Source organism: Acipenser ruthenus, chromosome 40 (assembly GCF_902713425.1).
Source record: "Acipenser ruthenus chromosome 40, fAciRut3.2 maternal haplotype, whole genome shotgun sequence".
Lineage (NCBI taxonomy): Eukaryota > Metazoa > Chordata > Actinopteri > Acipenseriformes > Acipenseridae > Acipenser > Acipenser ruthenus.
In genome coordinates, this window is record NC_081228.1 from 1881309 (window position 1) to 1908872 (window position 27564).

Here is a 27564-nt window from a genome sequence, read left to right on the forward strand (position 1 = left end):
GTATAACCACAGAAAGACCACAGAATCAGATTGCTCTGTAATAACTGAAGATGCACATTGCTGGACATGTTGTGATTGCAGATGTTAAAGCGAGATAGGTCATTCATCTATAACTTACAAATGCTAACGAGGCCATCTGCGTTAAACTTAAAAAGACAACATTTGTGTTCAACTGTTTTGTTGTTTTTTCATGGGATGCTAATGTCCATCCTCTCATATTTAAATGATTTCAAAGCACAAGGCCATGATTTACCATGGTAACGATTTCTGGTCGCCAATACCAAGTAGTTGATACAGTCAAAGGGCTCCTTTAGGACCCTATTTGACAAAGTTTTGGGATTCAATCAACTGCTAGGAAGCAGAAGAGCTTGTTAGGCTGAAAAGCCACCTCTCGTTTTGAAATGTTCTTATGCTCTTATAACACGGGTAATGTTCTATTCTGTATGCATTCTATAGCTTAAAAGATTAGAATAGAGTATGATAAGACATTTAGGAATTTAGGGTTAAACACAAAAACATTTTTTCTTTTTAGCTTAACTGTACAGCACTCTGCATTGCATCCCATTGGATTAGAAAGCCTTAAGAATCGTTTTGAAAATACTACTGGGCCCCACACTATCCAATGCTGATGTCAAAATACGGCTACAACTGTGTTACCTCACACCTTAGTACAAAAACATTGCACTGCAAGTGCAGTGTCACTGTCTGCAGCTCCTTTATCGCGATAGGAAGTTTAAAGCATTACCTCTTGCATACACACTGTAATCACATTGCGTGTGTTTTTGCTTCGGCTAGCAACAGCAGGTTGCTAACAAGCAAAGGAAACTGTTGAGTTGTACACAGAACATTCTGAGAATCAGTAACCACATAACCAAATATAGGAGAGGATCTCCTCCGAGGCAGGATGGGGGAGGGACAGGCTTTGCAGTGCAGCATGCTTTCTGACAACCTTGCTGTCGTGAACTCATGGAAGAAAAACCCATTGAGCCGCACACAGCAATCGGAAGGACCCGGCTCAGATTCAATCGGAATTCTCCGCTCTCTCGGAGCACGGCGATCAATATTTATGATTCAGTGTCTGACGGAAACAATGGTCAGTCGATTCTGCTGTACCAATTTACAGCAGGAGCCTCGTATGTTGAAACGATGAGAGTGACGGTGTTTCCTAAGCAACTCGAATGGAAATAGGATGTGTACTTCGTTTTTTGGGGGGTTATCTGTGTGAAGGTGGCAGGAAAAACAAAACTGCAGAAACACATTCATTTATGCCACCGATTTGTAAGCTTTCTAGTATCTTATTTTTCCCTCTGTTTGCATCTAAACAAATTTAAGCACATAGACAAATATATTAAGTGCTTGATTCTAAAAGAAATCAAGCTATTTTTTTAAATGTTATAAAAACTGCAAACAATCTGCAAATAATCTGTTTTTTGCTACCTTAACTTTCCTTTAAATCTAAACAGTTTGGAATGTTAAGAACAATGCTGACATGACAAAAAAGTGACTCAGCAAACTGGTCTTTATAGAAGAAAAGGAAATTCAGAGGGTGAAATTCAGCAAACTCCTGATTGCAGGAACTCTGCAGTTTACATGCAGTTGCTCATCACTGGATGAGCAACTTACAACAGCTCCTTCAAATTGTACAGTGTTGTTCTGATCAAGCAATGGGAACAGAAGTGTATCAGAACAATGATTGAGTCTGTAGGTGTGTGTGTGTTTTATTTAGTCTTATTTCCCAAATAAACGGAAATGAACGATAATCACAAAAAGAGGAAGATCAGTACAAACAACTCCAACACAAGGCTGCAGCTGGGCTTGGTTTCAACCCAGAAGTGCCGTTATGCAGTTTTGCATATCACAATGGTTGACGCTTCATTAGGGCCAGAAAATAATATTTATCAGACTTGGAGGAAGCCGTTGGCTTTGGCTTTTAAGATAGTGCGTCTCCTCAGTTTGGCCTGATGATACGCTGGTTACTTGTTGACAATTGTAGCGCCCACGTTTCTATAATCACACTTTCTGTAATTGCTCCGGCGTTGTCACACAAAGTGGGATGTTTCTCTTTTAAATGTACGTTTTTTAAACAGAACATCCACATGAATCATTGGATTCCCTTTTTGCAAAACGTGTGAACCTGCAAAAATAAAAAACTTTCTCCTAAATTCTTTGGAAGTGTTCTGCTTTCCTGACTGATTGTTTGAGCAAACAGACCCTGCCAAGATAAGATAACAGCATTCAACTGCAGAGTCAAATCACCCCTACGAACTAATCTTCAGGGTTTTCCTTAAATAGGCGTAACTGTTTGGACAAGACCTCTGAATTACTGGAAACCAGTATACAGTAAGCGTATGCAGTGATATTGCAGTTTGGGAAGATTACATGGTTTTAGTTCAGTTTTCCTGTTTTATTTCCCTGTATTGTGTGTTATTCATAAAGCACTATTGCTGCGGTATTTCTGTATCACGGTACAGTACCATTTCCTAACTGCTTTAAAACGAGAAGCTCAGCAGTGAAAGATGTCATGGTACTGGCTCTTGAAGGACAGCTCTGCGGGGGTCCACTTGAGCCCGCCAGGCACCTGACCAGTAGGGTCCATTTGTAGCGTGGCAGGAGAAATAGCCCGTGACTATTTTGCCTCCCTAACCCGCAGGAGCACCAGAGCCTATGCAACGCTCCCTGTGGAATCCCCAACAGAGACTTCAACTTCAACTTCCCACAGCCAGGAGGCACACTGTATGACTAAACTGCACACTGTAGGATAAGTATGACTTAATTTGAAACTAGGGCTATAAAATCAGGTACTTGATTAGATTGTGAGAACATTGCATAACAGTTACACTAACAAAAAAAAAGATTATGCAATGGATTTTACGTAATTTTGTGCGAGAGAAATGACTTACTGCATTTTAAAATGCTTCGATCATTGTATACCGCGTTAAACTGAAAATGTCTGAATATTGTAATGAGGATATTTTACTCTTCCAAATCGTCCACATGGTAACAGTACTGAATTGATTTTGTGGTGTTTTTTCCTTGTTGGTAGCATGTGCACTAATTCTTGTCCCTCGAGAGCGCTGTCTTCTTCAGTGTCTGGAAATAACATTTTTGGGTTTCTTCTTTCACTTTGCATCATAAAACATGAAACTGTTCGTACCTTGTAAAACCTCACATCTGCTTTCATTACCTCAAGATTTTCAGCTTATAACATTTGAACCACTAAGAAACTAATCGCTCTGAAAGCGTTCAACCAATCAAGCTGCATCCTTTTTGTCAATTAACTTGGAATAACGCAGCCAGAACCAAAGTGGTATAGCTGAACCACTACCTGCTGCACCAAGGAATTCCTTTAACCCTTTCAGTCCTGGCAGGACCCCAGTCCCACCTTATCTTCACATCGTATGTTAACTCATGCCATCGGAAATCACATTGGAACCTCCCAGGACTCCTAGGTCTCAGTCTGAGGTTCTGTATTTTGAGTGTATACATTGAGTACGCATATACTCAATAAATGAGTTTATTCTTCAGCTCAGCAAAAATAATTCAGGACTGAGAGGGTTAAAAATTGTGCTTTGGTGTAATCAAGCTTAGAGTTAAATTAATTACATACATCTGCAGCCTCAATAGTATTTAAAACTACAAAAAATGTCATTTAACCAGTGTGACGTCAATTCATCAAAATTTGCTACCGGTAGCAAAATATGACGTATAAGCATCAGATTTTGCTACCTTGTCAAAATCTGCTACCTGTACCTAAATTTCATCTGTAGCTATTTTTTTTTTTTCATTTTTCAGGAAATATCTCTAACAATACTACTACTAATAATAATAATAATAACAATACTATCTTTGCAAAACAATTTTACAAATGTGTAAGGGTTACTTAGTGTCAAGAAAACACTGCGCTTCAATGTAAAACAAATATTGAAGTATAATTGCCTTTTTATCTTTTGTTTTTTTTATTTTTAGAAACATGTACCTAGCTCTATAGTTCACTGTACCGTTCGTTAACACCACCTGTCTGTATTTAATATAAAACTAATTATTACACGTGGAGTAAAATGTAACTTTACAAAACACGTACTCATCCAAAAAAATAGGTAGCCGTTTTTGTTGAGCGTCTTAAGGAAAAAAAAAATATTTGGGCCTGAGCAGTGCAGGGTATAAATAGTCTGGGCATGCGCAGTATGCAAAGTAGGAATATTTAATAGGGAGCATACATTGCAACCTTTCATGCAACCTTTCTATTGTCAAATGCAGCAAGTGGACTTGTATACACTCAAGTGGCTTTGCCTTTATAGAGTCCCAAAGTTAACACGTGTTGCTTGTAACAGCCTTGGTCCTTTTCATGGCAGAGCTCTTACATAAGCATTTTCGTTATCTTTTTAAATCGAGACCTTTCAAAATAATATCCAAATATCAGATTTGAAAATGTTTTTGTTTTTTTTTTGTTGCTTGCGTGACTCACTAAAACTAAGTGGATGGAAAAACAAAAAAATGGAAAAAAGAAATAATACAGTCGATTTGACTAAAAATAGACAGAAAAAGGCACAACATGTGACCACAACAAAAAGAAGTGTGTCTCAGTGAGTCATTGCAGGCTGGTGACAAAGGGTAATACAATCATCGTGAAGCACCTATGCGGACCACTGACAGGGCGACTGTAAAACATTCAAATTTATAACTACAGCTCTTTCCCCTCATTTATTTGTGTTTGCCAATTCCTAATATATAGGCGTGCAGAAGCAAATATCACATTTAACAAAAGAAAATTGATACGGCCCACTTTTCTACTCCTACTTATTGAACGTTCCAAAATAGATTAGGAAATAACACTTCCCCCTCCGTTAGATAACTTCTGAAGAGGTGGGATGTTTTTAACTACCTGACACGACTTGTGTTGCTCATTGCTAACACTGCACATATTTATATATAGATATAGATATATATATAGATATCAGGGCTTGACACTAACGGTTGCCCGGGGCAACCAAAATTCAGCCACCACAATTTTGTTCATTATCAGATCAGAACCTGTCTAAATATATAACAGAACTTAAACTGACTTCAACTGCTCCTCTCTCGCTCCCCACATGGACGATCTGATAATCTGATTCGGTTAGTCGTGCATGGCGTTGACGGACACACAACATTCTCACCGTTACCTGTATAAACTGTCCGGTTTGCCCCAGTATAACCGACCATGTAAAAAAAAAAAAGAAATCAGTCATAAGAGGCTTTTTCAATTTGGATTCAGCCCTTCCCAAAAGACAAAGGAAAGCGGCGATCAACAAGAGGACTGTACCCCCTCGACATCATCAGTCTCTGCTGTGCCACAGGCTGCCGGTAAAGGGGACGCGGCGATTTCGTATGAGGAGAAACAGCAACACAAACTCCAGGTTCAGTGGAACAGATGGTGGACAGCAGGGGGAAGGGCTCATCGGCCAGACTATATGAAAGTCTGAACTGATGCAACGTACATCTGTGACTGAAAGTGATGCTGTATATCACAATGAAATGTTCAGTGTTTGTTGGCCTGGATAAGGGTGTCTGCTTGGTAAATAAATAATACATTTTAAGAAAATAGCAATGTTTATTTATTTTATTTTTTTTGGGCAACCTAAATTCCACTCAGGGCAACCTGGATTTTTTTCTGATAATATGATATGACATGTGGGATCTCTCTGCTTTTCTTTTTCATCCGGCATGCCAGGACATGGCACAGTTTCAGTAAACATCACAAAGGCCCCCCTCAAAGCACACCACAGCCTTTCTGGGAATGGCTGAAGCTAAAGTGTGGAAGTCACACACAATTGACTTTGTTAGAAAGATTCAGGGCTTGGTGGTGCGATGGTTAAAGAAAGGGGCTTGTTACCAGGAGGTTCCCAGTTCAAACCCTGGCTCAGCCACTGACTCCCTGTGTGTGACCCTGAGCAAGTCCACTTAACCTCCCTGTGCTCCGTCCTTTGGATGAGACATAAAACCAAGGTCCTATTATAAGTGACTCTGCAGCAGCAGTTGTGATGCATAGATCACCCCATAGTCTCTGTAAGTCTCTTTGAATAAAAGTTTCTGCTAAATGACTCATTAATAATAATATTAGCTTTACCTAGATTGCTTGGAAATAAGTTTCCCATGTGGATACAATCTGAGACAAAGTCCAGGCTTTTTTTTACAGATGCGCTAGAAAAGTGAAACCTAATATATTTTAAATCAGCAGGCTATAAAGACTACTCTGAGACAGTCCTATAGAACCGGCCAGCATAAAGACAGAAGATTAGCGGTTATTTTTTGTATCTATTCATAACTCATCTATATACGTGCGATTAACTCTTTCAACAAACCTTGAATAGCTAGAAGCTAACTCCACTCAAAACTGCAGACTGCTATTGCTGTATAGAAAAGATAACTTCACATTTATATTAGGACACTGTTTCATCTTTATCATTATGCGATGTTGATTCGTGCTACTAGGAGTATAGATGACGAGGGGCGAGCTAAACGTTGCTCTGTAGAGTCAATGGCAAGTAATGTTTTCTTACACTACACTCTGTATTTCTATAGCCTGTTTATTGATATCTGACTGATGTTTATAACAGATATTAGATACCTATATATATATACTGTATATAGTTTAATAAAAGAGCTTGCATATATTTTACATGTATTCCTCTCAGCCACATTTGTTATTAAACAGACATCAGTGACGTGTTAAAAGGCTGTACTTACGTTTTTCCCAGTGCATATTCTATTGTGGCAGCCTTTTTTCTTAATCCTCGGGAGCAGATCGTAAGTGGACCCAGGTATTTAACAAGTGGCAGATCTCACTGCTTTTTAAAAGCCCGCTAGAAAACCTCAAGTGATGTCACTTCCAACCACAGCCTGTTTTTCCCTCAGCTCTCCGAATCTCACACTGCTTGAACGGAAATACACAGAAACATCAGGTTTTCAGTGGCTGACCTGAACATTGAACCTTTCACCAAATACCAGAGCTGGGGTCAATTACAATTACAATTACAATTACAATTACATTTACATTTGCAATTACAATTATTCTGCAGTAATTACAAAGCACAATGAGTTCATTCTATAGGGTGATGCAAAACGTTTGGCCATAGCTGTACTATTGATATATGACATAGTCATCAGCGACATGCAGATAGCTCTGAATTTGAATTTACAGCCGTGGAGGGGGGATGTATGTCACTGACAAACTTGCTCCATTACTATTACAGTATCAGATCAACCCATCATTAAACATGTTTAAGTTACAGCATGGTTGAAATTGAGAACAGAAGAAAAGGAGACACATTATACTGCATGTCCACGCAAGGCAACTCTTTATGTTTAAATTTGAATCTGCACAATATGAAGTAGAATTGTATCCTTATCTCAGAGCTCAACGCAGTTCAGTCATTTTAAATGAGAACGCTTAATCCCCACGGGCCAGACTATCAGTGTGCTTAAAGGAAACACCTGTAAACACTTCAGGGTTCGTTGATTAACTATGTACTGAAAACAATTAAATAAAACAACATCTTCCTGTTGAGATCTTCATAGCAAGCACTATATTTATTATTTAGTTTTTGAACAGAATAGATTGGAGGACAATATATACTTTTCCAGTTGCAACTGCAAGAACCAAATGAAGAAACAACTGTACTGAGTTGTCTGCAAATCAGATTATCTGTGTTACCAGAGCACTTGTGAGACGGATTGCATGTATTTGAAGATGTAACGGTTCTCTGTTCAGGCACTGTGTTTGTCCCCATCCTGCTTTTGTGACCTCAAGGGTTGGTTCTTGCATTTCTTTGCTTACAGGTTTCCCAGATGCCTCACTGATTAGGGTGCAGCTAGTTCATAATGTGACAACTAGAATAATTACAGTACACATACCAAGTCAACCTGCCCCTAGTTATAAGGACTGTGTGTTGATTTTACAATGGTAACTGTGATCAACATCATTTGCTACAAAGAATCATGGAATGAATACGGATAATTAAATCCACATAAATTAAAAGGGGCGGAATTCAAAATGAATGACTTCAGAACTCAGAGTACATGCAGAAGATATTCAGGTGCTATTCCTGTGATATTCAGTCAGAATTCATTAGGCATTTGCAGGCATTATTTTGAAGAGTTATCCCCACACAAATAAACAAAATACCATTGCAGTGATGTCATAATAGTATGAATGTTTAATGACTGGACTGGGTGCGTCCAAATAAAAAGATGAAATCTGCAATTCTGTGCTGCTGTGCACTGAGGCTTGCCACTTCCACTTCTGCAAATTAAAATGATAACACATCCAAAATTTATAATGAAGAAATGTTTTAATTTGTGGCTTTGGATGTCATTATCAAAGTGCTGCTTTAAACCAAGCACTTATGAAAGTTCAGCTATACAGACTATACCTTTAGCTGTCTATCGTGTTAAAAAAAAAAAAAAACGCTTTACCTGAACTCTGATTACTGTGTATTTACATAGTAGCTACTGAGCAAATGCACATGTGCCTGCACATCATTGCAATGGTATTATGCATAGTTACAATGTACTTCATGTATTTCTTGAATTGAATTTCACCTGCAGCTCTCAACTTGGCACAGTTTGCCAAGACCCTTCCTGACATGCAGAATTCCATTTAGCCCTTAATCCACACCACCCGACAGGCAAAGGAATAAACCTTAAATAAAAACCCACCCCTTTGTCCCGGGATAAACCTTTTAAACAGCGTAACTGGCACGGTCATTATTTTCTATTTGGTTTCATAGAAAGTATGACAGTTCATACCTAATGGGCGTTTCATGCTGGATAGAAGCTGAAGCTGAAACAGGAGATTTACAAGGTGTATTATTCAGAAAGAAGTAAACAGTGTCTGCAGCAACCCTGCATTTAACACTCTAAGAACTATTAATGCATGCTGCAGTATACCCACATTTTATTTTCACTCAATTATCATTACAAGGTGTTGTTCTTTTTTCCTGCTACATTCTTTCATAGTTTCTCTTCAAGTACAGTGCGAAAGCAAGCATTGGTGACTGTTCAGTTTGCGTCTAAAATCACAAAGGCAGTCTTAGCTGTGCGGGGACCTTCAAAACGACATCACTCAAGAGATGCCAAGGTCAGAGCATCCAAATTAGCAACATCTGAAAATCAACGGAGATTTGGGAATACTCCTTTGAAATGCAAGGTCATTTCCTTGTTTTTAAGAGAGAGACAAAGAAAACCGATGCCCAAAAAAAAGTGTCCGATGACTTTAAGAAAATCAGGCATGCTGCTTTTACTAGTGCACTTGGAAATAGTTTGTGTAACCACAATCCATCTGAGCATACTTGGGATGAACTTGAACAGTGCAATCGTCATGGCGATTCTCTGCCTACCTCTCTGAGCCAATTACATGAAATATTAACGACTGGATGGATTAACATCCTTGGAGACACTTTCTTTCCCCTTATGGAGCCTTTTTGTGGTTGTTTTAATACAAAAGACAGTGCTGTACCTGAAAGCAAACTTTAACCTTGCTGGCAGGATAAGCTAGTTAACAATTATCCAGTCTCTTTTGGCACCACCACTGGCATAGTCATTAGCATGTTATCACTGTCTTACTACCACAACATGGCATTTAGTGGATGCGGGGAAACAGTGCCCCCTCCTGGTTAAAAAGAATATCAAGAAGTATTTTTCTCTTTGGCTACTGATGGCTTGCACCAATGAGTTTTTTTTTTTTCATTTCTGGATTCATTTTATATTTTGCCAATATAATGTTTGAACAAAAGTAAGTCACATGTCCATTCCATTTAGAACGCCCTGTTACAAAACATCAACAGCTACCCGATGAGCTCATTCTCTTTGGTGAACTGGCCTCAACCCTATTCCTGTTAGTGTCGTTTTGAGAAGCTGTTGTTTTTTGGTTGTTGTAACTTTAAAACTATGCTGTACACACGGGATGACATCTACACACATCATGAGATGTGCTGGAATTCATACCTGTCAGTGCTTCTCACACATGTGATTTTCTGTTATTAATATTAGCTACCCAATGAACACAATCTTGTATTATAATTGAACGTTCCTCGCAGACAGGGGCTTCCTCCATTCTTGCTTGCCACAATATCAGCATGCCAGCCAAACACTGCAGCAGCAGGTGCTTAAAACTAAGGCCCCTGTGTTTATTCTTTTCATGATGTCATGGTTTTGCAGGAGGCATTTCAGATACCACCTATACACCTGACGTGTTAAAACCTTGTTGTTGTTTTGTAACTGTACTGGGCAATACCTTCAGTCCTGCATCCATGCAAGATGTACTAATCTTCTAGTGCTGCTTCTCAGTGGGACTCACCCAGTCACGAAGGCTGTGTTCTTTAATAGGATAAAGAGGGCAGTAGAAGGGTTGTGCCTATCACATTCTTCCTCCCAATCAATGCCAGTTTTTTAGTGCTTGCTTGTTCACTATACCCTGCCCTAAGGCTTGGACACTCTATTCCCGAGCTCTCAGCTTTCAGATCCACAAAGAACTTGGATAACATATCTTATTACCAATCCTGTCCCATTGGCGTCTATTCACACTACCTAGAAACCTCTTCCTCTAATAGAAGGATGTTTATCTCAACCATTATCTCATACCATTGCATGATAGCAGTTTAATAAGAGAATAATGCATGTCTTGTCTTGTCCTTTACCGTTGCTACATTTAAAAAAAAGGGATTGGATTGGTTTCAAGTTCATCTATTCTCTGGCGATTATTTTATAATAATGACACACAGCCATTTCAAGAAAAAGACATTATGTGTAATTTAACCCATGCATTTGAGATACAGTATTCTACCCCGTACTGTATATTCACATACTTTCAATATGCTTTCATATATTTTACCATTGTAGGTATACATAGAAGTATTTCACCAAACACATTACCATGCATGGTTTTTATAGCCCTGTAAATATGAAGACGCTATCTCATACAGTGAGATACAAGGCCTTGACATGGCGGCAAACTTGCAAAAAAAAAAACCCACCTGTCCCACACTGGAACCTGAACGTGAGAATCCGATGTGTCTCTCAAGTATGAAGTCGATAGCTCAAAGCGTTAGGTCTTTATCACCCGCAAACCAAAAAGTCACATGGCCTCACTATTGGCAGCCATCATACACCTGAATAGAGCCGATAGAGTTTGCCTGAAAGGTTTGATGTCGCTGAACATTGGAAGCTGCCAAAATGGTTTACGGGGTACTGTGAGTAGTCGTTGGATTCTTAAGTGTCTGATTCTAGCAAACCTGAGACCAATCTCTATTGCACTATGCATTGCAGTGGAATCACAGTAGTCTCAATGCTGATCCTATGTACTGTTCTGCAGCAGTCATGCACCAGATAACTGCACATGGCAATATAATGTCTGTGCATATTATAGAAATCTTAAAGGATTTCATTGCAATTGGCTGCAAGTGGACTATTTGATTTTGATATGGTGCTGTGTTCCAAGGAAAGGCATGACTGTGCAAACACAGGAATGATTCCTATAGACGTGGGCGTGTGTTTGCTGTGTCGCTTTCATGCGGCTCCTGCCTACTTTGCTTTTGTCAGACAGACATAATCACTAACAACCCAGGCTACAGAGCGATATCATTGCTTATTATTACTTTTATAAAGTAGTAAAAGAACCCCCCCTTTTTAAGTGCCATGAATCTGATTCCAGCTAACAAACAATAAGGACACCTGCTAATTCAACAGAAAGTGCTCTTATAACGTGCAGGCATAGGGGGCCGATGATATGATTTGCTTGCTCAAAAGATAATCAGATTAATAAAAAAAAAATGAGCATGCAGGTGCTGTGCACTGAGGGAAAAGCATTATGAGATGAGATGACTATTGAACATAATATTGTTTAAAGCTGGCACCCATGTTAAACGGAGGAAAAGCAGGGAAAGGCCTTAAAATGAGCAAACTTGCACGAGTGGGCCGACAGAGGAATTTGACACAAAGAGAATGTGGCGACAGTATCTGAAAAGACACACGATGGTAGTTTCATTAAAGCAGAAACAGCTTTCAAACAGCTGGCAGAATTGACCCTAGTGCTTTCTTTGGATGTTGCACAACAACAGAAGATGAAATATGTGTATAATGGTCTAACTTTTCAAAGTTCAACAGCAGAACTGCTCTGGGGCACAGACAGCTTAAGTGATTGAACTGAGTGGCCCTTTTTAAATACTCCCCCCTCCCCCCCAATTAAAAGGACGTTAAATTATATAATCAACTAAATGCAGGTTTTGTTTTGATTGTATACAATCAATATATTGAAAAATGTTGATGTACCACAGTGAAAAACAACACATGATGTCCACATTAAAATAGCAAGTATAAACTGATATTCCAACACCAAATCAAATCACGTGCAAACCAATGACAGTGTTTCAGGGTTTAGAAGCATTTGGGCCTTCAATAAATCACCGGAAAGCAATTACCTTCCAGTATTCAATTAGATTTTCAACTCATTCACTCCCATTTATGCTGCCTCCCGGACTGACGATCGTCGACCTGCTGTACATTTCAAGCAGTCAATTGCTGGCCTGAGGTTCAAAACTGGCTCTCAGCACCCATTTCACTGACCCCACCGTTGACCCACAAAGATGCAAATATTATCAAAGGGGTCAGTATTTGCATAAATCTGGGATGCACCCCAATGTGAGGTTTGTACCATTTTCTAAGAAGTATGTTCTACCAAACATCTGTTTTGACGGTAGTTGATACCATACACATTTAACCCTATTTTTTATAAATGGTCAAGCAAAATATATTTAATATATTTCTATTTTACATAAAGATTATTGCACTCCACCACAGCTTTTACATTACCAGAAGAAAAATAAATTAAATTTAAAAAATGTAATAAAAAAAACACAAACCAACTTATGGGGCAGAATTTTAAAAAATAAATAAAAAGCAAATAAAAGCATTCATAGTTACCTGAAAGGTAATACTGTATTTGGCAATATAAAAAAAAGACCTCCGTTTGCATGCCTTACTTTAAGTAGTCTTGCACTTTCTAGGTCACTTCCCCTCAGCAATCAAAGGCAAAAGCGTTATTTCAGCTAGTTTGGTGTCATGTGCATTTGTACAGTTTATTTCTCAGACAAAAGTATTGGCACTTGAAATTGTTTATGTGCTTATTTTATATAAAGATTGTTTGTTAAACTACCAGAAATTGTGCATGTTGGTCTTTTTCTTATTAATTAGTGGCTAGTGTTAACTAAAGGCTGTATTTAACATGTGTTCTTGAATTGTCTTATATGAAGTGTAGGGTGCCAATAATTGTGTCTGCAACTGTATCTATCTATCTATCTATATAAAGGTATTATGTTTAAAGTCTTTTACAGCATTTATTATTTATTAACTATTAATATCTAACCAGATTTCATATAAGCCTTGATTAAAATCAGGTAAAAACTTAGCAACTGGATATGATAATAAAAATGTCGAAAACTGACATTAAAACAAGTGCTTAGACATCTGCTTAGCTGGGTGCTGTCCGTATCACAGTTATCAACAAACAAGCATGCAGCCTTGCATTTGCATTTATGAGCTTGAGATGGGAAGTGAACAGTTACCATATGCTTCACGGGGCAGAGCAAGGCCACCTGATGCAGTGTTTAAAGACATCTAAAACGTGTAGAGAGAGGGGCTCCGCCTCTTCAAGGCCCAACAAATAGAAGGGGGCTTCCATCATTGAGAAGACCTGACACACAGGAGGGGGGCCATCTGAGACCCGACATACGAAGAGGCTTGCCAACCACAAAGAAAACCCAGAGTTAGTAGTTACTAGAACATATGGAGTGGGGTGTTCCACCTCTTCAAAAGCCCAACATATAGAAAGGGGGTTCCCCCGCTGAGGAGACCCGACACACAAGAGGGGGGCCACAGTCTCTGAGGAGACCCGACAAAGGGTTCCACCACTTGGGGCCCTCACATCAGTAGGGGCATCAGAACCTGAAAGGTAAGAAGACAAGCAGCTTTGGATAACACCAGATACAACTCTGGCCCGCTCCTAGCTGCGCTTGTTCAGGGAGATTGTTCATTTAGAGTAGACCACAGCCAGGCTGAATGGGGGCGAGACCAGCAAAGGCAAAGGCATGCAGTTCAGTCTCTACTGCCCTGATTGAACTTGTTATGGCATGACTGCTGTGCTTAGTTTCCTCTTGTTTTTTTTGGTTTTTTTTTGTAAAGTCCCTGGCACTTTCTTTTAATAAGTTAGAAGAGGTTAAGTTGCAAACTTCCCATTTTTTTCCCTGAAGAACCTGATGTGTAATTCCCCTTGTTTAATCGCCTTTGTTTTGTTGGCACACAGCTCAGTAATCTTCACTGTATAAATGGGTAAACATTTACTTTAAGAAACTGGCCTGCTCCGAATCCCACCCGCTGTAGTTTCAACATTGACAGATTTCAGTACTGTATAACAAAAGAGTAACCAAGTATCATCAATGTCAACAGCATGTACAGAATAAGAAATGGAAATTAGCATTTTTATGAAAAGTGGTATTTAAGACCTAGATGTCATTAAATCAAGCAAATGAGATGCAAATAACTTTCATAAGCTGGTTTCCAAATATATATAAATATGCAAAAATAAACACTAAAGGCGCAACAAGGTGTAATAAAGCACAGTGAAAGCATGGTAGAGCAGAGGTGAGCACTGTAAAGAGAGGCACAGTAAAGCACAATACGACCATGGAAAACCATTGTAAATGCACAGTATAACCTTGGGAAAATGGCAAAATTATCGTGCACATTTACTGTGAGGTACAGACAAAGACACTCTTATATTTGTTATGATCAATTGTTTCTTTTATTTAAACAATAATCATAAAGAAATATAACAAATTCACAAAACTATATACAATGGAGAGCCCCCCTCCTCCTCCTCCACCCCCCCCCCCCCGAAAATGCTCAATATCTTCTGCCACATAATGTTAAAACCAAGTTCTACCTGCATACGCGATTTTGCAGCTCTAATGCATGCAAACACAGTATTCACAGTATTCACTCCTTCAACCTCACTCAGAACACCACATTCTTTCAAGTCTCATTTTTATTTGTCCCTAACACAATGAACGATGTGAACTAGCACCCTTGACCATAAAATATAAATACATGCATTAATAAGGACAGAAATGACAAGCATTTCTATGTTATTCTGTGTCAGTTCCCCTCACAGCAGTAGTGTCAGCAGACCTTCTATTGCACACCTTGTTCAGGGTTTAGCTCAACACACTTCATAAAATCACTCATCCTGACCCGTAACAACAAGCAAGGGTGCCCCCCAGTGTTTTATGCGTGAATAATTAGTTGAGAAGACTACTGTCTCCATTACAGCAGAATGATCTATTTTGCAAATGTTCTTTTGAGCAGGATTAATTCAAGTTTTTGAACATAAGAAACGTTTGCGATTGAGATGAGGCAGTTTGAAATAGTTTCGCTTGAAACAAATATGAATATGTTGGACTTAACGTTGCCACCTGTGAGGTACAAAGAAACAGGGGGTCGTTGAAAGTTTAAACTCTCCTTAAAAATCCTATATTCATAATTAGTCATTTAGCAGATGCTTTTATCCAAAGCGACTTACAGAGTGAACTATGCATCAACAACTGCTGCAGAGTCACTTCCAATAGGACCTCATTTGTTTTACGTCTCATCCGAAGGACAGAGCATAAGGAGGTTCAGTGACTTGCTCAGGGTCACACACAGTGAGTCAGTGGCTGGGGTTGAACCTGGAACCTGCTAACACAAGCCCCTTTCTTTAACCACTGCACCACCAAGCCTCCAAGAGGTACTATTGTTAATATTACTGCTATAGTACTGACAGCCAATTAACATTGTGGGTTTATTGCAAAAATATTGCATATTGATTTATTATTATTATTTATTTCTTAGCAGACACCCTTATCCAGTGCGATTTATAATTGTTGCAAGATATCACATTAGTTTTATATACAATTACCCATTTATACAGTTGGGTTTTTACTGGAGCAATCTAGGTAAAGTACCTTGCTCAAGGGTACAGCAGCAGTGTCCCCCCACCTGGGATTGAACCCACAACCCTCCGGTCAAGAGTCCAGAGCCTTAACCACTACTCCACACTGCTGAGGTATAGTACTTGTGGCTCAATTTACATTCCTGGCATTGCAGGGGAGCTGTAGTAATCCATATGGATGTGGCAGAATAACCAGGATAAGATTCAAATCCAGGATCTTTTAGAGTCTTTTAGAGGGAAAACAGGGACATGTGGCAACCATAATTGGACTTCACGGTCGGCAGAATTTACACATTATGTCAGAAAGGGATGGTACATACAGCATGACACATTATCCACGTGCCCTGGGGCATGTTCTAATTCCTGGGAATGACATTTACAATATCCATGATACAGGAGATCGGCACGTTATCAACTAGGAACTGGCCTAGCCTGTTTGCTCCCAGTCAACAAAATGCAGCAAAGTTCTGACTTGCCCGGCTTAAACCAGCAATTGACATTTTGTGACTGCAGTAGAACATTCCTCATCTGATTTATGAAACGTTGCAGTCATGCATGTTAGCGGGGTCTCAGTAATGTAACAAAATATCAAACCACTCAGTTGGGCAGATTTGAAAACGTACATCCTTCGCTGACATTTTCTGTTCTTTCCCGGTTTCATTCAAAAGCATGAAGTGAAAGTTTCTTCTAGTAATTCTCTATCACTGTCAGCAGTTTTGTTAATGGCCAGTTTATCATTTAGCAAACAGACCGTTATATCATTGCAGGCAGTGCAGTTTGTATGAACAGCTTCATCAAATACCAATGGCAAACGTTCTCAGCAGAGCTTTCTCATTGGGTCAGACACTCAACATAAAGCCACTAGGCTGATGTCTCTGTAATGATAATGTAGCAGGATATATTAGGCAGTTATTTAATTGATTCTGTAACTACGCTTTCAAAAATACAATACCACTTATACAGACAACTACTGTACTGAATCATTAGTAGATAGGAGGACAATAGCATTGTTTTCAGTAACTTCTCCCTCAGTAACTTCTCCCTTCAGTCTCCCTCCTGCCCATTAACAACCTTAACCTTCTGTCACAATATTGTTTCAGACTGATCCATTAAAACAGAGAAAGTTTATACAAGGCTGCATTTATCTGTGAGATTACCTGACCTGGTCTAATGGTTTCCAGTGCAATTGTGCCTGCTTTAATGGGCTAAAACAAGAGGAAGGAATGAGTAAGACACCCTTCATTATTTCCAGTTTTCCTTTTGGATTCAGACGGCTGATACAGACGACACAGAAGGTAGTCTACTACTGCCCTCCCCTCCTACCCTTCATGCACACTGAACACAGTGCATTTGAATGGGCTACATTGTGTTTGCTTTACATCAGACCAGCTCTTTGGTCTTTCTTCTTGTCAAGCCACAAACAGCAGTCAAAAGCAGACAATAAGTCAGCTTGCCGTCTTCTTTAGTGCCCGTTGAGTTCTTGCACAATGATCCGTTTGGGGATGTTTTCATTTCTAGCGCAGGTATTGAGAAAGCTTCTGTTTGCTTTGCAGAAGCACGTGGCCTTTGATATCGAATTCCAATTGTCTCTTCTACCCGGCTGCCATGCAAATGCCTTTATATATCCTGGTCTGAAAGAAAAACGACAACAAAACCAGAGCTGCATGCCATCAGTCCACACCTCAAGTCTTTACTAGGTTAGCTTTGTAAAAATGCCCTTTGCTTTATTTGTTTGCCTTCTACAATAACCCCCTTTACCGCGCAGGTTGCCCCATTTAATTCGTGTTTGAACGGAGCAAAACCCCATTGCTTTTCACTTGACAATGAAAACCAGCCACTACACAAAACACAATGGAGGCATTCAATGATTAATGAAACTCCACTGTATTTTGGGTCATACTGTGTCATCAAACCACACAGCACTGACACATCATTGGCTTCAGCTCCAGTGCCTGCACCTGCAGATCAATTCTGTGTAGACCGTGAGTGTAACTTATAATGGGTCTCCCAACTGCAGGAAGGTTCAGACCCAGCCCGCATATTCAAATCAGGGTGGAACAGCAAATGTACACAACGCTGTCCATTTCGATTAGTTTGCATTGAAAATATACATACAAAATAAATAGTAGAGTTTAAAACAAATAACTTCTAGCTGGTAGATTACAGGCTTTTACATTTACAGCGCACTAAAACTCATTTTCCAACAGCATACAAAATGTTCAGAGAGAGAACGATCTGTCTTTTACTAGCACATGGAATGAGTATTGACCAATGGTTATCTTTCACAAAAAGGCTCCATAGTTTGCTAGTGCAGTAGCAACAGGTGCTGTGTAGGTGAAAAGCTTTTAATCTCATCTCCCCGACCAGTCAGAAACCTTACAGGCAGAGGCACCCAACATTATCCGTTGTTATATACATAAACTACAGCTAAGTTCAATCTCTGACCACAATTCAGGTGTTGAATGAAGCTACTTCATTATGAACACAGTGCAGAGGTATTGTACAGCAATATCATGAAGCTACTTCATTATGAACACAGTGCAGAGGGATTGTACAGCAATATGAAGCTACTTCATTATGAACACAGTGCAGAGGGATTGTACAGCAATATCATGAAGCTACTTCATTATGAACACAGTGCAGAGGGATTGTACAGTAATATCATGACTACTTCATTATGAACACAGTGCAGAGGGATTGTACAGCAATATCATGAAGCTACTTCATTATGAACACAGTGCAGAGGGATTGTACAGCAATATCATGAAGCTACTTCATTATGAACACAGTGCAGAGGGATTGTACAGCAATATCATGAAGCTACTTCATTATGAACACAGTGCAGAGGGATTGTACAGCAATATCATGAAGCTACTTCATTATGAACACAGTGCAGAGGGATTGTACAGCAATATGAAGCTACTTCATTATGAACACAGTGCAGAGGGATTGTACAGCAATATCATGAAGCTACTTCATTATGAACACAGTGCAGAGGGATTGTACAGCAATATGAAGCTACTTCATTATGAACACAGTGCAGAGGGATTGTACAGCAATATCATGAAGCTACTTCATTATGAACACAGTGCAGAGGGATTGTACAGCAATATCATGAAGCTACTTCATTATGAACACAGTGCAGAGGGATTGTACAGCAATATCATGAAGCTACTTCATTATGAACACAGTGCAGAGGGATTGTACAGCAATATCATGAAGCTACTTCATTATGAACACAGTGCAGAGGGATTGTACAGCAATATCATGAAGCTACTTCATTATGAACGCAGTGCAGAGAGATTGTACAGCAATATCATGAAGCTACTTCATTATGAACGCAGTGCAGAGGCATTGTACAGTAATATCATGAAGCTACGAACCCTCTCAACTCCAGCTGAAAGGGGTTTCTTAATAACTTGATGTCATCAAAATTATCTTTGAAAAAACTGTCCTTAAGAACACATTCCTTCAAACAGCCCTTAGACTTCAGTGAATAAGGCTCAATAGGCAGAGCTGGATGCTTTTGACAGGCTGACAGCTTGTCTGGTTATTTTACTGAAAGCCCTTGTGACCAGCGTGGGAAACCCCGATGCTAGTGCCTGGTTTTGGAAGCTGTTAGAATACTGTTGGGTACTGCTCAGTATCTAGTACATGTTTCTTACACGAGTAGGAAGTGTAGCTTTAGCAAATAGTGCGGTGTCAGTTGGTATTTTTTAACTGTTATTAATTTTTTTTTTCACTTTCCCAAGAAATAAAGAAAAGCCTCATTAATCTCATTCATCTTTTGGCACTGGCCGGTGACTTCCTGTTTTTGCGGTCACAAAGATCCCTTCACATTTTTTTTCCCAGTATTTCCTGGTATATTACAGTTGCAATAAATTTCACTTAAACTCAAACAGTTTTATTCAGGGAAGGAGACATATCAGAGGAAGCAGGGGTCATGGAGTTGACCAAAAGCACCAGAAGTTTCTACATTGGTAGAGAAAGGTGTTCATTTCACAGGAATTCCCAATACACTTTGCACACAGATTTAGAGGATGGAGAGAAGTCAAGACCTGAACTGTATTCTACTAGAGTTCTTCGCTGCAGTCCAGAATGTAGTCAAATCTGTCTTTCAAGGAATCACACGGACTGGGCAATATAACCCCCTGTCGGACACTACACCCCCCTCTGGGGAAAAAAGGGTTCCTTTTTACGCCTCAAGCCCAGTCCATATTTTTAAAATAATGTTATGTTAGTTCTATTGAGGCCATCCCCTTATTAAAGTTTCCCCATCTTAAAAGCACAAGTGTTATAAGCACAGTGAAAGCACGGTAAAGCATAGGTAAGCATTGTAAAGCCCAGAGAAGGAATGGTAAAGCATATTAAAAAAAACATGACAAACCATGGTAAACTATGGTAATAGTATAACCATGGGGAAAGCTGCTAAATGACTGTGGCTTACTGTAACTCTTCTGAGAACTTTTATAAGGACACAATAATGTTTTAACGGTCTCAGTGAATTGTACAGTAATTGTGTGTCTGTCACCCTGAACACTTCCTTTCCAGAGTCAGTCAATGGGCTGTGCTTGCAGAATGCCTTGCGTGTGGCTCTGGTATTGTCCTCTTACAGGGCATCGTGCCACATGCAGGTGTGCACTCCTGTTTATTGTCCCCACTGTTCACTGCGTTTTTCCTTTGTTCCCTTTTCTATTTGTATTCTCTGTAATTGAACTCTTTGTGGTCTGCCTCTTACATCTCTGTAGACATGTAAAGAAGCATTTTTATGTCTTTTCTTTCTTTATTTCTTTACTTACATTCACTTGAATATTATGTCTGTATTTGGTTAACTAGGCAAATCCTGTTTTAATCTCCGACACACCTGGCTGCAACACACATGGAGGGCACAACTAGACACGGTTTGCAGGGACAATAACATTATTGTAATATTACATTTATATAAATAAGAACGAGAGAAGAAACCACATTTATTTGTGCGCTCTAATAAAAACCCCTTTTGTGTCTTTTTTGAAAGTGTTTCCATAGTGATCAGAAAGCAGACCTTGGCTGCAGGCCGGTTTGTTTACCACCTCAAGGCAGTTGTATCTGTAGAATGGAGTGTCTTAAAACCTAACCACTGCCACTCTGAGATAAACAAGCACGCCACTTTCATTATTCATCTCATATCTTTGGAAGAACTGGAACTGATTGAAAAGGAACGGGAATTGGAATTTAAAAAAGGAATTGAGATTGGAAAAAGGAAATTGATCCCAACTCTGGTGCAGAAACCACAAATAAATGGATGTTGATATGTTCCCATGTTTATCATGATACATTTGCACATTCATTATGTTTTTCTCATGTGTATAACCTGTATGCATCATCCACAGCTGTAGAACACACATAGTAACAGTACGTTAAGAAATTCAACGACAAACATTGCATTGAGGTGTGCAAGGCTAATGCCTAACATGTATATTCATCTTAATAGGAGCATTAAGGTATCCTCACACTTACCCCTTGGGGTGGAGTCCACATGATTGGGCGATACAGGTATATGAATCTAAAATTAATTTTAACATTAAAGATATTTAAAAAATGTAGTACTTTGTTTAGTATTTCTCAACACGTCTCTTTATCATGCAACATTCCTTTACATAACTACACTATACTTTTACCATCTTTGATAAGGGTTTCAACAGTAAAATAACAAATCAGAACCAACATCTTCATTTAAAAAAACAAACAAACACTGAAGCTAATCAGCATAGTTATAAAAACGTGTCTGCTGATGCGTGTAAAATAAACCCAGCAAAACCTGTTTAACTGTCTGAATTTCTGTCCTCTGGCGTTCATTTCAGCAAGCCTCTACAACACTGCAAAGAATATCTGTTCTGTGGAAAAGGACACTGAAACCCAAGGACCATCTCGCTTGAACATAAATATAATAGCGCCAACGTGTCACTTTAGCTTTAAAGAAGTAACAAGAGGCAAGTGTTTCAGTGTGCCGGAAGTAAAACAAAACAACACACATATTCAGTACTGGGTGTCTTTATATTTAGTGGGGTCCAAGAAGGACAAAGGCCAGCCCTGTAGGTGGTAACTTGTGGTCAGAGGGCAGCTGTCCAGTAGGGTCTGCTGTAGGGCGGTGAGGGGTCACAGAACCTGACAATGGAGCCATCCTAATCCGTTGGACAGAATTAGCCAATACAGCCCCCCTGTGGAACCCCCAGCAAAGAAGAAGCACTTCACACAACCATGACCTAAACCTGCGTTCCCCTGACTGTACGACTCACCCTGCACACCACACCACTGTGCCTTTACTAGGGAGCTCTCGAAAGGCTCTGTGCTGTAGGCAATGGTAAGAGCAGTGGCATGCCAATGGAATCACAATGAAGCAGTACACATTATCATTTCTTTTATGCACATCTGGGTTTCTCTTGTGCGATTGGGATTTTTAAGTGGTGCTGCACTTTTCTGTGCTTCTATCATGGTGTGTACTCCAGGAACGACTGCAGTTTTGAGATCAGGCTGGGTTTATGATAAGAAAAATCTTCAAAAGCAATAAGCTTTTAAGAAACAGTTTGCATTCCCTAGATTCTGTTCACGCCTACTGTACAGTTTGTTACGCAACGTGTGAGTGTGTGCAACGATTATACGGAGATTTAAAACGTTTCCCTAAATAGGAAATGAAACCTGAGAGAAAACATTGAAAAAATACATGCCAGTTTTAATTTGCACAGTCATTCTGCACAGTTTAACGAAAACATAAATAAACACAATAAATCGGAAGAAGGAAATCATTTTTTACATTGGAGTGTGAAAACAGCAAGAGAATTTGCATATGTGTATAATCGATTCAAAACCAGTCCTTTGGCGCCACCTGGAGGTGACACTGGGATTCAGCATTAACACAATCTTGATCAATAAACTATAGATTGATATAGTGTTAAAAACTAGATATTTGAAATTAGAGATTTTTTTTTAATCTAAAACACACAATTATAAACAATAATAAAATATATAGCTCAGTACAGTTTTTTGGGGGCTGGGTATTTTATTCACAGAGGTTTAATCTTGAAAACCGCATCCAACCTTAGTCCACTCGCACCACCTTGTGGTTAAAATTAGAACTGCCAATCGAAAAACAGTAATGTTAACGCTTCTTACCTTATACTTCAGTAGCAAAAGCTGAGATTCTGTTTACTTCTTTTTTGTATTTGTGTTGATAATCGTGGTACCCCACTTATTATTTATTTTTTTATTTTTTACAGTCTTCTGTTGTTATGTGTTTAACATGTTATTATGATCAGTTCAGTTTTTCAGCAATACATGAATTCTGGAACCCCCCCCCCCAAATAAAAGGAAATACATGTTCTGCTAAAGGCAAGTTGTGCTTATTTTAACATGTTACACAAGTCGAGACCCTGTCTTCATAAGAGCGTACAAGAGCACTGTCCAGGGAAGCTGCGACTCTCTCACATTAAGAGACCTTCGTGATCTCAAAGACGAGCGTGTTTTAAATGCATAATCAGCTGATCCTATTCGGTTTAACTACGAACCTTTATTATACTTCACAACGACCTAACAAAGCCCTATTTGTTTGAAGCCAGATGCCAAATGGTTGATTTTACAGCACGCTGGTCATTAAATCTACAATCTCGACATCAGTATTATGGTATCGCATTATGTTATTTAGGGAAAACAGTTGCAAATGCTGGCGTTAAACAAATATATGCACTTTCCCATTGCACACTTTCGAAACAGCAGCAGCTGCACTGCGAATCCTGTATTGGGTTACTAGACATGCCCGTTATGTTTCTCTGCTGACGTCAGACGTGGATTTCAGGTTCTCTTCCACTTATCTCTTTTTCAAACCACGTGGTTAGGCAAACAGGCAGCAAATCAGACAGCCGCTGGAACGGCAATGCAAGTAAGCCCCGCCCCTGACCCCGCCCCCGACCGCTCCTTTTTTAGCCCCAGCCTAGGACTAACCTGCATCATTGAAGCCAAATGGAATAATGAATGAATTGACTTGGCCATCAATTAAACCCCCCAGTTTCCTCAATCCCAGCCACATTCTCACTTGGAAATGAACAGACATGAAGGGTCAAAAGTAACCCTTTCCTGGGCTCCTGACACATTTAACAACAAAAACAAACCCATTTAAATATAAAGATCGCACAGTTACTGATGTAGCTGGTGGAATAATTCTGTGCAAATAAATACTTCATTTCCACAACACAGTGAACCAAATGAAAGCCACGTTTGCATGTGAGGGGTCTGCACCCCACCCCGCGGTGCTGTTTCGATGCAGTGTTGTAATGGGCAGACGTGTGTGACATGTTAAAAGGTCTATAATCACACCTGTAGTGGAGCCTGGATCTTTTGCATAGTGGTTCTGAGAAGTGCACTCAGAGCATTGACATGCAATGTGGTTCCTATTCCCGCCCACTAAACCCTGTGACTGAACTGTTCCCGTGTGATGAACCAAGCAGAGTGCTTGAGGGATTATTTCTCAATCAATGCTGCTTTGTGTCAAACTGCAAGCTCCTGTTTGAATGATTTGCATAAAAAACATTAAGCTCCAAATTCTGTAAACGACAACTAAAGAAACAACATCTCTGGAGTGTTCAAAGAGTGCTCCTCAGAGGCACCCCTGACATAGACTGGCATGGGAAAAGCAAGCAGGACCTGCTCATGAATATATTTCAATTACACAGTTAGGCTGAGGAAACACAAAGCCACTTTTTCAGGAACAGTGGCTTGAAACCTGCTTCCAGAAGAGCAGGAGACCTAGTTTGAGGCAACGTTGCTGTATCAAACCCCAAGTCTCCCCTGGTATGCCGTGCAGTGACCTGAAACCTCGTCTCCTGACACACACTGACACGCACACACACGGACACGTGCACACACACACACACTGACACGTGCACACACACACACCGACACACACACACACTGACACGTGCACACACACACACTGACACGTGCACACACACACACTCAGCAGCCATCATTGCACTTCCTACATTTGCACTGCAGAGGGCTGACTTTCCCCCAGTTCAAGTTAATTTGCAGGGTTGCCACCTGGCAACCTACCACATACATACATGCCAGCCAGTATGATATTAATACATGTGTTGTCAGATTGTGCAAAAAATGAAGAGAAAGACACTTGTCTAGTCATCCTAAATCTGCTGGACTATGCAAACCTGCTTAATAGATTAGGTACAATTATCTCTGCCTGGCAAAAATGGATCTGGCTTTTATACCAACTTTAAAAGAGTGTTTGTGCTTTTAGTCTGTGTTGTTGATAAGAAAAACCAAAATATAAAACACTCGATGAATAGGTGTTTTAAAACTTTGAAATTCCTTATCACTAATTTGAATTTGCTTTGCATATTTTTTCTTACAGTTTTAGACTTGGTCATCGGACCAAAGGTACAAGGCTGCTAGTTTATTTTCACTGGCTTTACCACACTTTACAAATCAATCATTAACAAATAATTAAACCCGTCTGTTAATGTGTTAGTTTAAAAAGTTTTTAGCAGTTTACACACAAAACAGTGTCCATTCCACTTTTGCCCCAATTGCTGGGCAGCAGTGTGGAGTAGTGGTTAGGGCTCTGGACTCTTGACCGGAGGGTCGCGGGTTCAATCCCAGGTGGGGGACACTGCTGCTGTACTCTTGAGCAAGGTACTTTACTTAGATTGCTCCAGTAAAAACCCAACTGTATAAATGGGTAATTGTATGTAAAAAAATAATGTGATGTGTAAAAAATAATGTTATTGTATGTAAAAATAATGTGATATATTGAAACAATTGTAAGTCGCCCTGGAATGCTAAGAAATAAATAATAATAATTGTATCCAATTTCACTTTTCCAAGTGTTAAGTGGGCACTAGATCCTCACCAGTGTCACGTGTGATTATTACCATTGTTCAGATTGAAATAGATGCTCTCAAATGAAAAGGCAGTCTTTTTAATAGCAGTTCGAGATAATAAATTAAACAGGGAAAGCAATTTGTCTGGATGGTCGTTTTATGTGTAATTGCCACACTAGCCACTAGGAGGGGTAAGTATTAATTACAGATAAGTTCATGGGTCGGTAGCTTCTTTGAACACAAGCACAACCCTACACAGTCATGGGCCTTCATCGTTTCTTTCTTATATATAGTTTAATTCTTCTTCTCACGGTCACTGTATTCAAACAGCCATTTAAATTAGTATGGTGACTAAAGGTAATTACATCAATGCCATTCAACAGTTTTTCATTAAGACTGCATGTTGGGTTACATTCTCATTTTAGTCAGCAGGGGGCACTCTTTCTTCAAGTAACACCCTTAAAACACTGCCTTACAAAACCAAAAGGCACTTCTCTCTGGTATCCTAAAAGCTTACAGCTCGGTATCCTAAAAGCTTACAGCTCGTTCAGAATACCGCCGCCAGAATTCGGACTAAAACCAGGAAAAGTGAACATATTACCCCTGTTTTAGCCTCCTTACACTGGCTCCCTGTGCAGTAGAGAACTGATTTTAAAATGTTGCTGTTAACCTATAAAGCCTACATTGTGATACTTTTGTATGAAAGGCGCTATATAAATTTAGTAAATACATAAATAAATATATTACTAGACCAGTCTGGAGTAGAATTTCCTATAGTACTCGAGAGGTGTGCAACTGTTACAGTGCCCCAAAACATAAACTCTGGGTGAGATACAGCTGTAGCCCAAAAATTCACGGGCGCTGCATGGTCTAACCACAATGAAGCAATTAGTACAATAAAATGCTCCATTTAGAACACTGCTTAGGTGTGGAATGCATTGGTCTTTAATCATGACTCACACACCTGTGGGGTGTTATGCCTCATCGCACGTCCACACAGCCTCAGTTACTGTTTACATTAATCTAACATTAAAGTAGGGGGAACAGTAGCGGGACAATATGGTGAATACATATTGTAGCGATCTCGGTTAACGCAGGCAGGCGCATCACACAGGGCAAGGCAATCCACACACAGGCAGAGGGCGGCTGCGAACCGGGGACCTCTCGCACTAAAGCATTGTACAGCGGTGCATGCCACATTGTAATATATAGGTCCGCACACGTTGTATTAAACGTGTTTTGCTTCTAACCTATTCGAGAGGGAATGGCGAGGAGATTTCACGAGTATTTCCTGTGACACCCGAGCCGCAGTAATCTCGCATTCCAAAACCACAAACATACATAGTAAAACGCCTAATCGTTTCACTGGAAGTGTTATTGTTAACATAATGCGTCAAGCAACGCATTTCTTCCTTAATCCACGCCCCTTCACACTGGATTATAAAACAGGTATACAGCCCCTGAGATGAAAAACCGTGCATTGAGATACTTTGAATCGGGATGTGCATAAACTGAGCAGCCCCTTCAGTTCAGCAGCATTGGTGAGACACACTGTTTTTGTCATTTCTGGACCCTGCACAACATTTCAATAACAAATTAACATCGTTTACTATCGCGCTTCTTGGGGATTAAAGAAGAGAGCCGCATTTCCACGGGGTTTGCTGCTTGCGAATAGAA

At 39.7% G+C, this 27564-nt stretch overlaps 1 protein-coding gene across 1 annotated transcript in view; it reads right to left on the reverse strand.

Annotated features, from left to right (window-relative positions):
* Positions 1-6947, reverse strand: part of LOC117397203 (NF-kappa-B inhibitor delta-like) — a 29355-nt gene extending 22408 nt beyond the window's left edge. Inside the window, exon 1 of the mRNA XM_059009949.1 lies at positions 6727-6947. Coding sequence (XP_058865932.1) covers positions 6727-6742 — 16 coding nt within the window. The 5' untranslated portion in view covers positions 6743-6947. The remainder of the gene's footprint in view (positions 1-6726) is intronic.
* Between the last annotated feature and the right edge of the window lie 20617 nt (positions 6948-27564).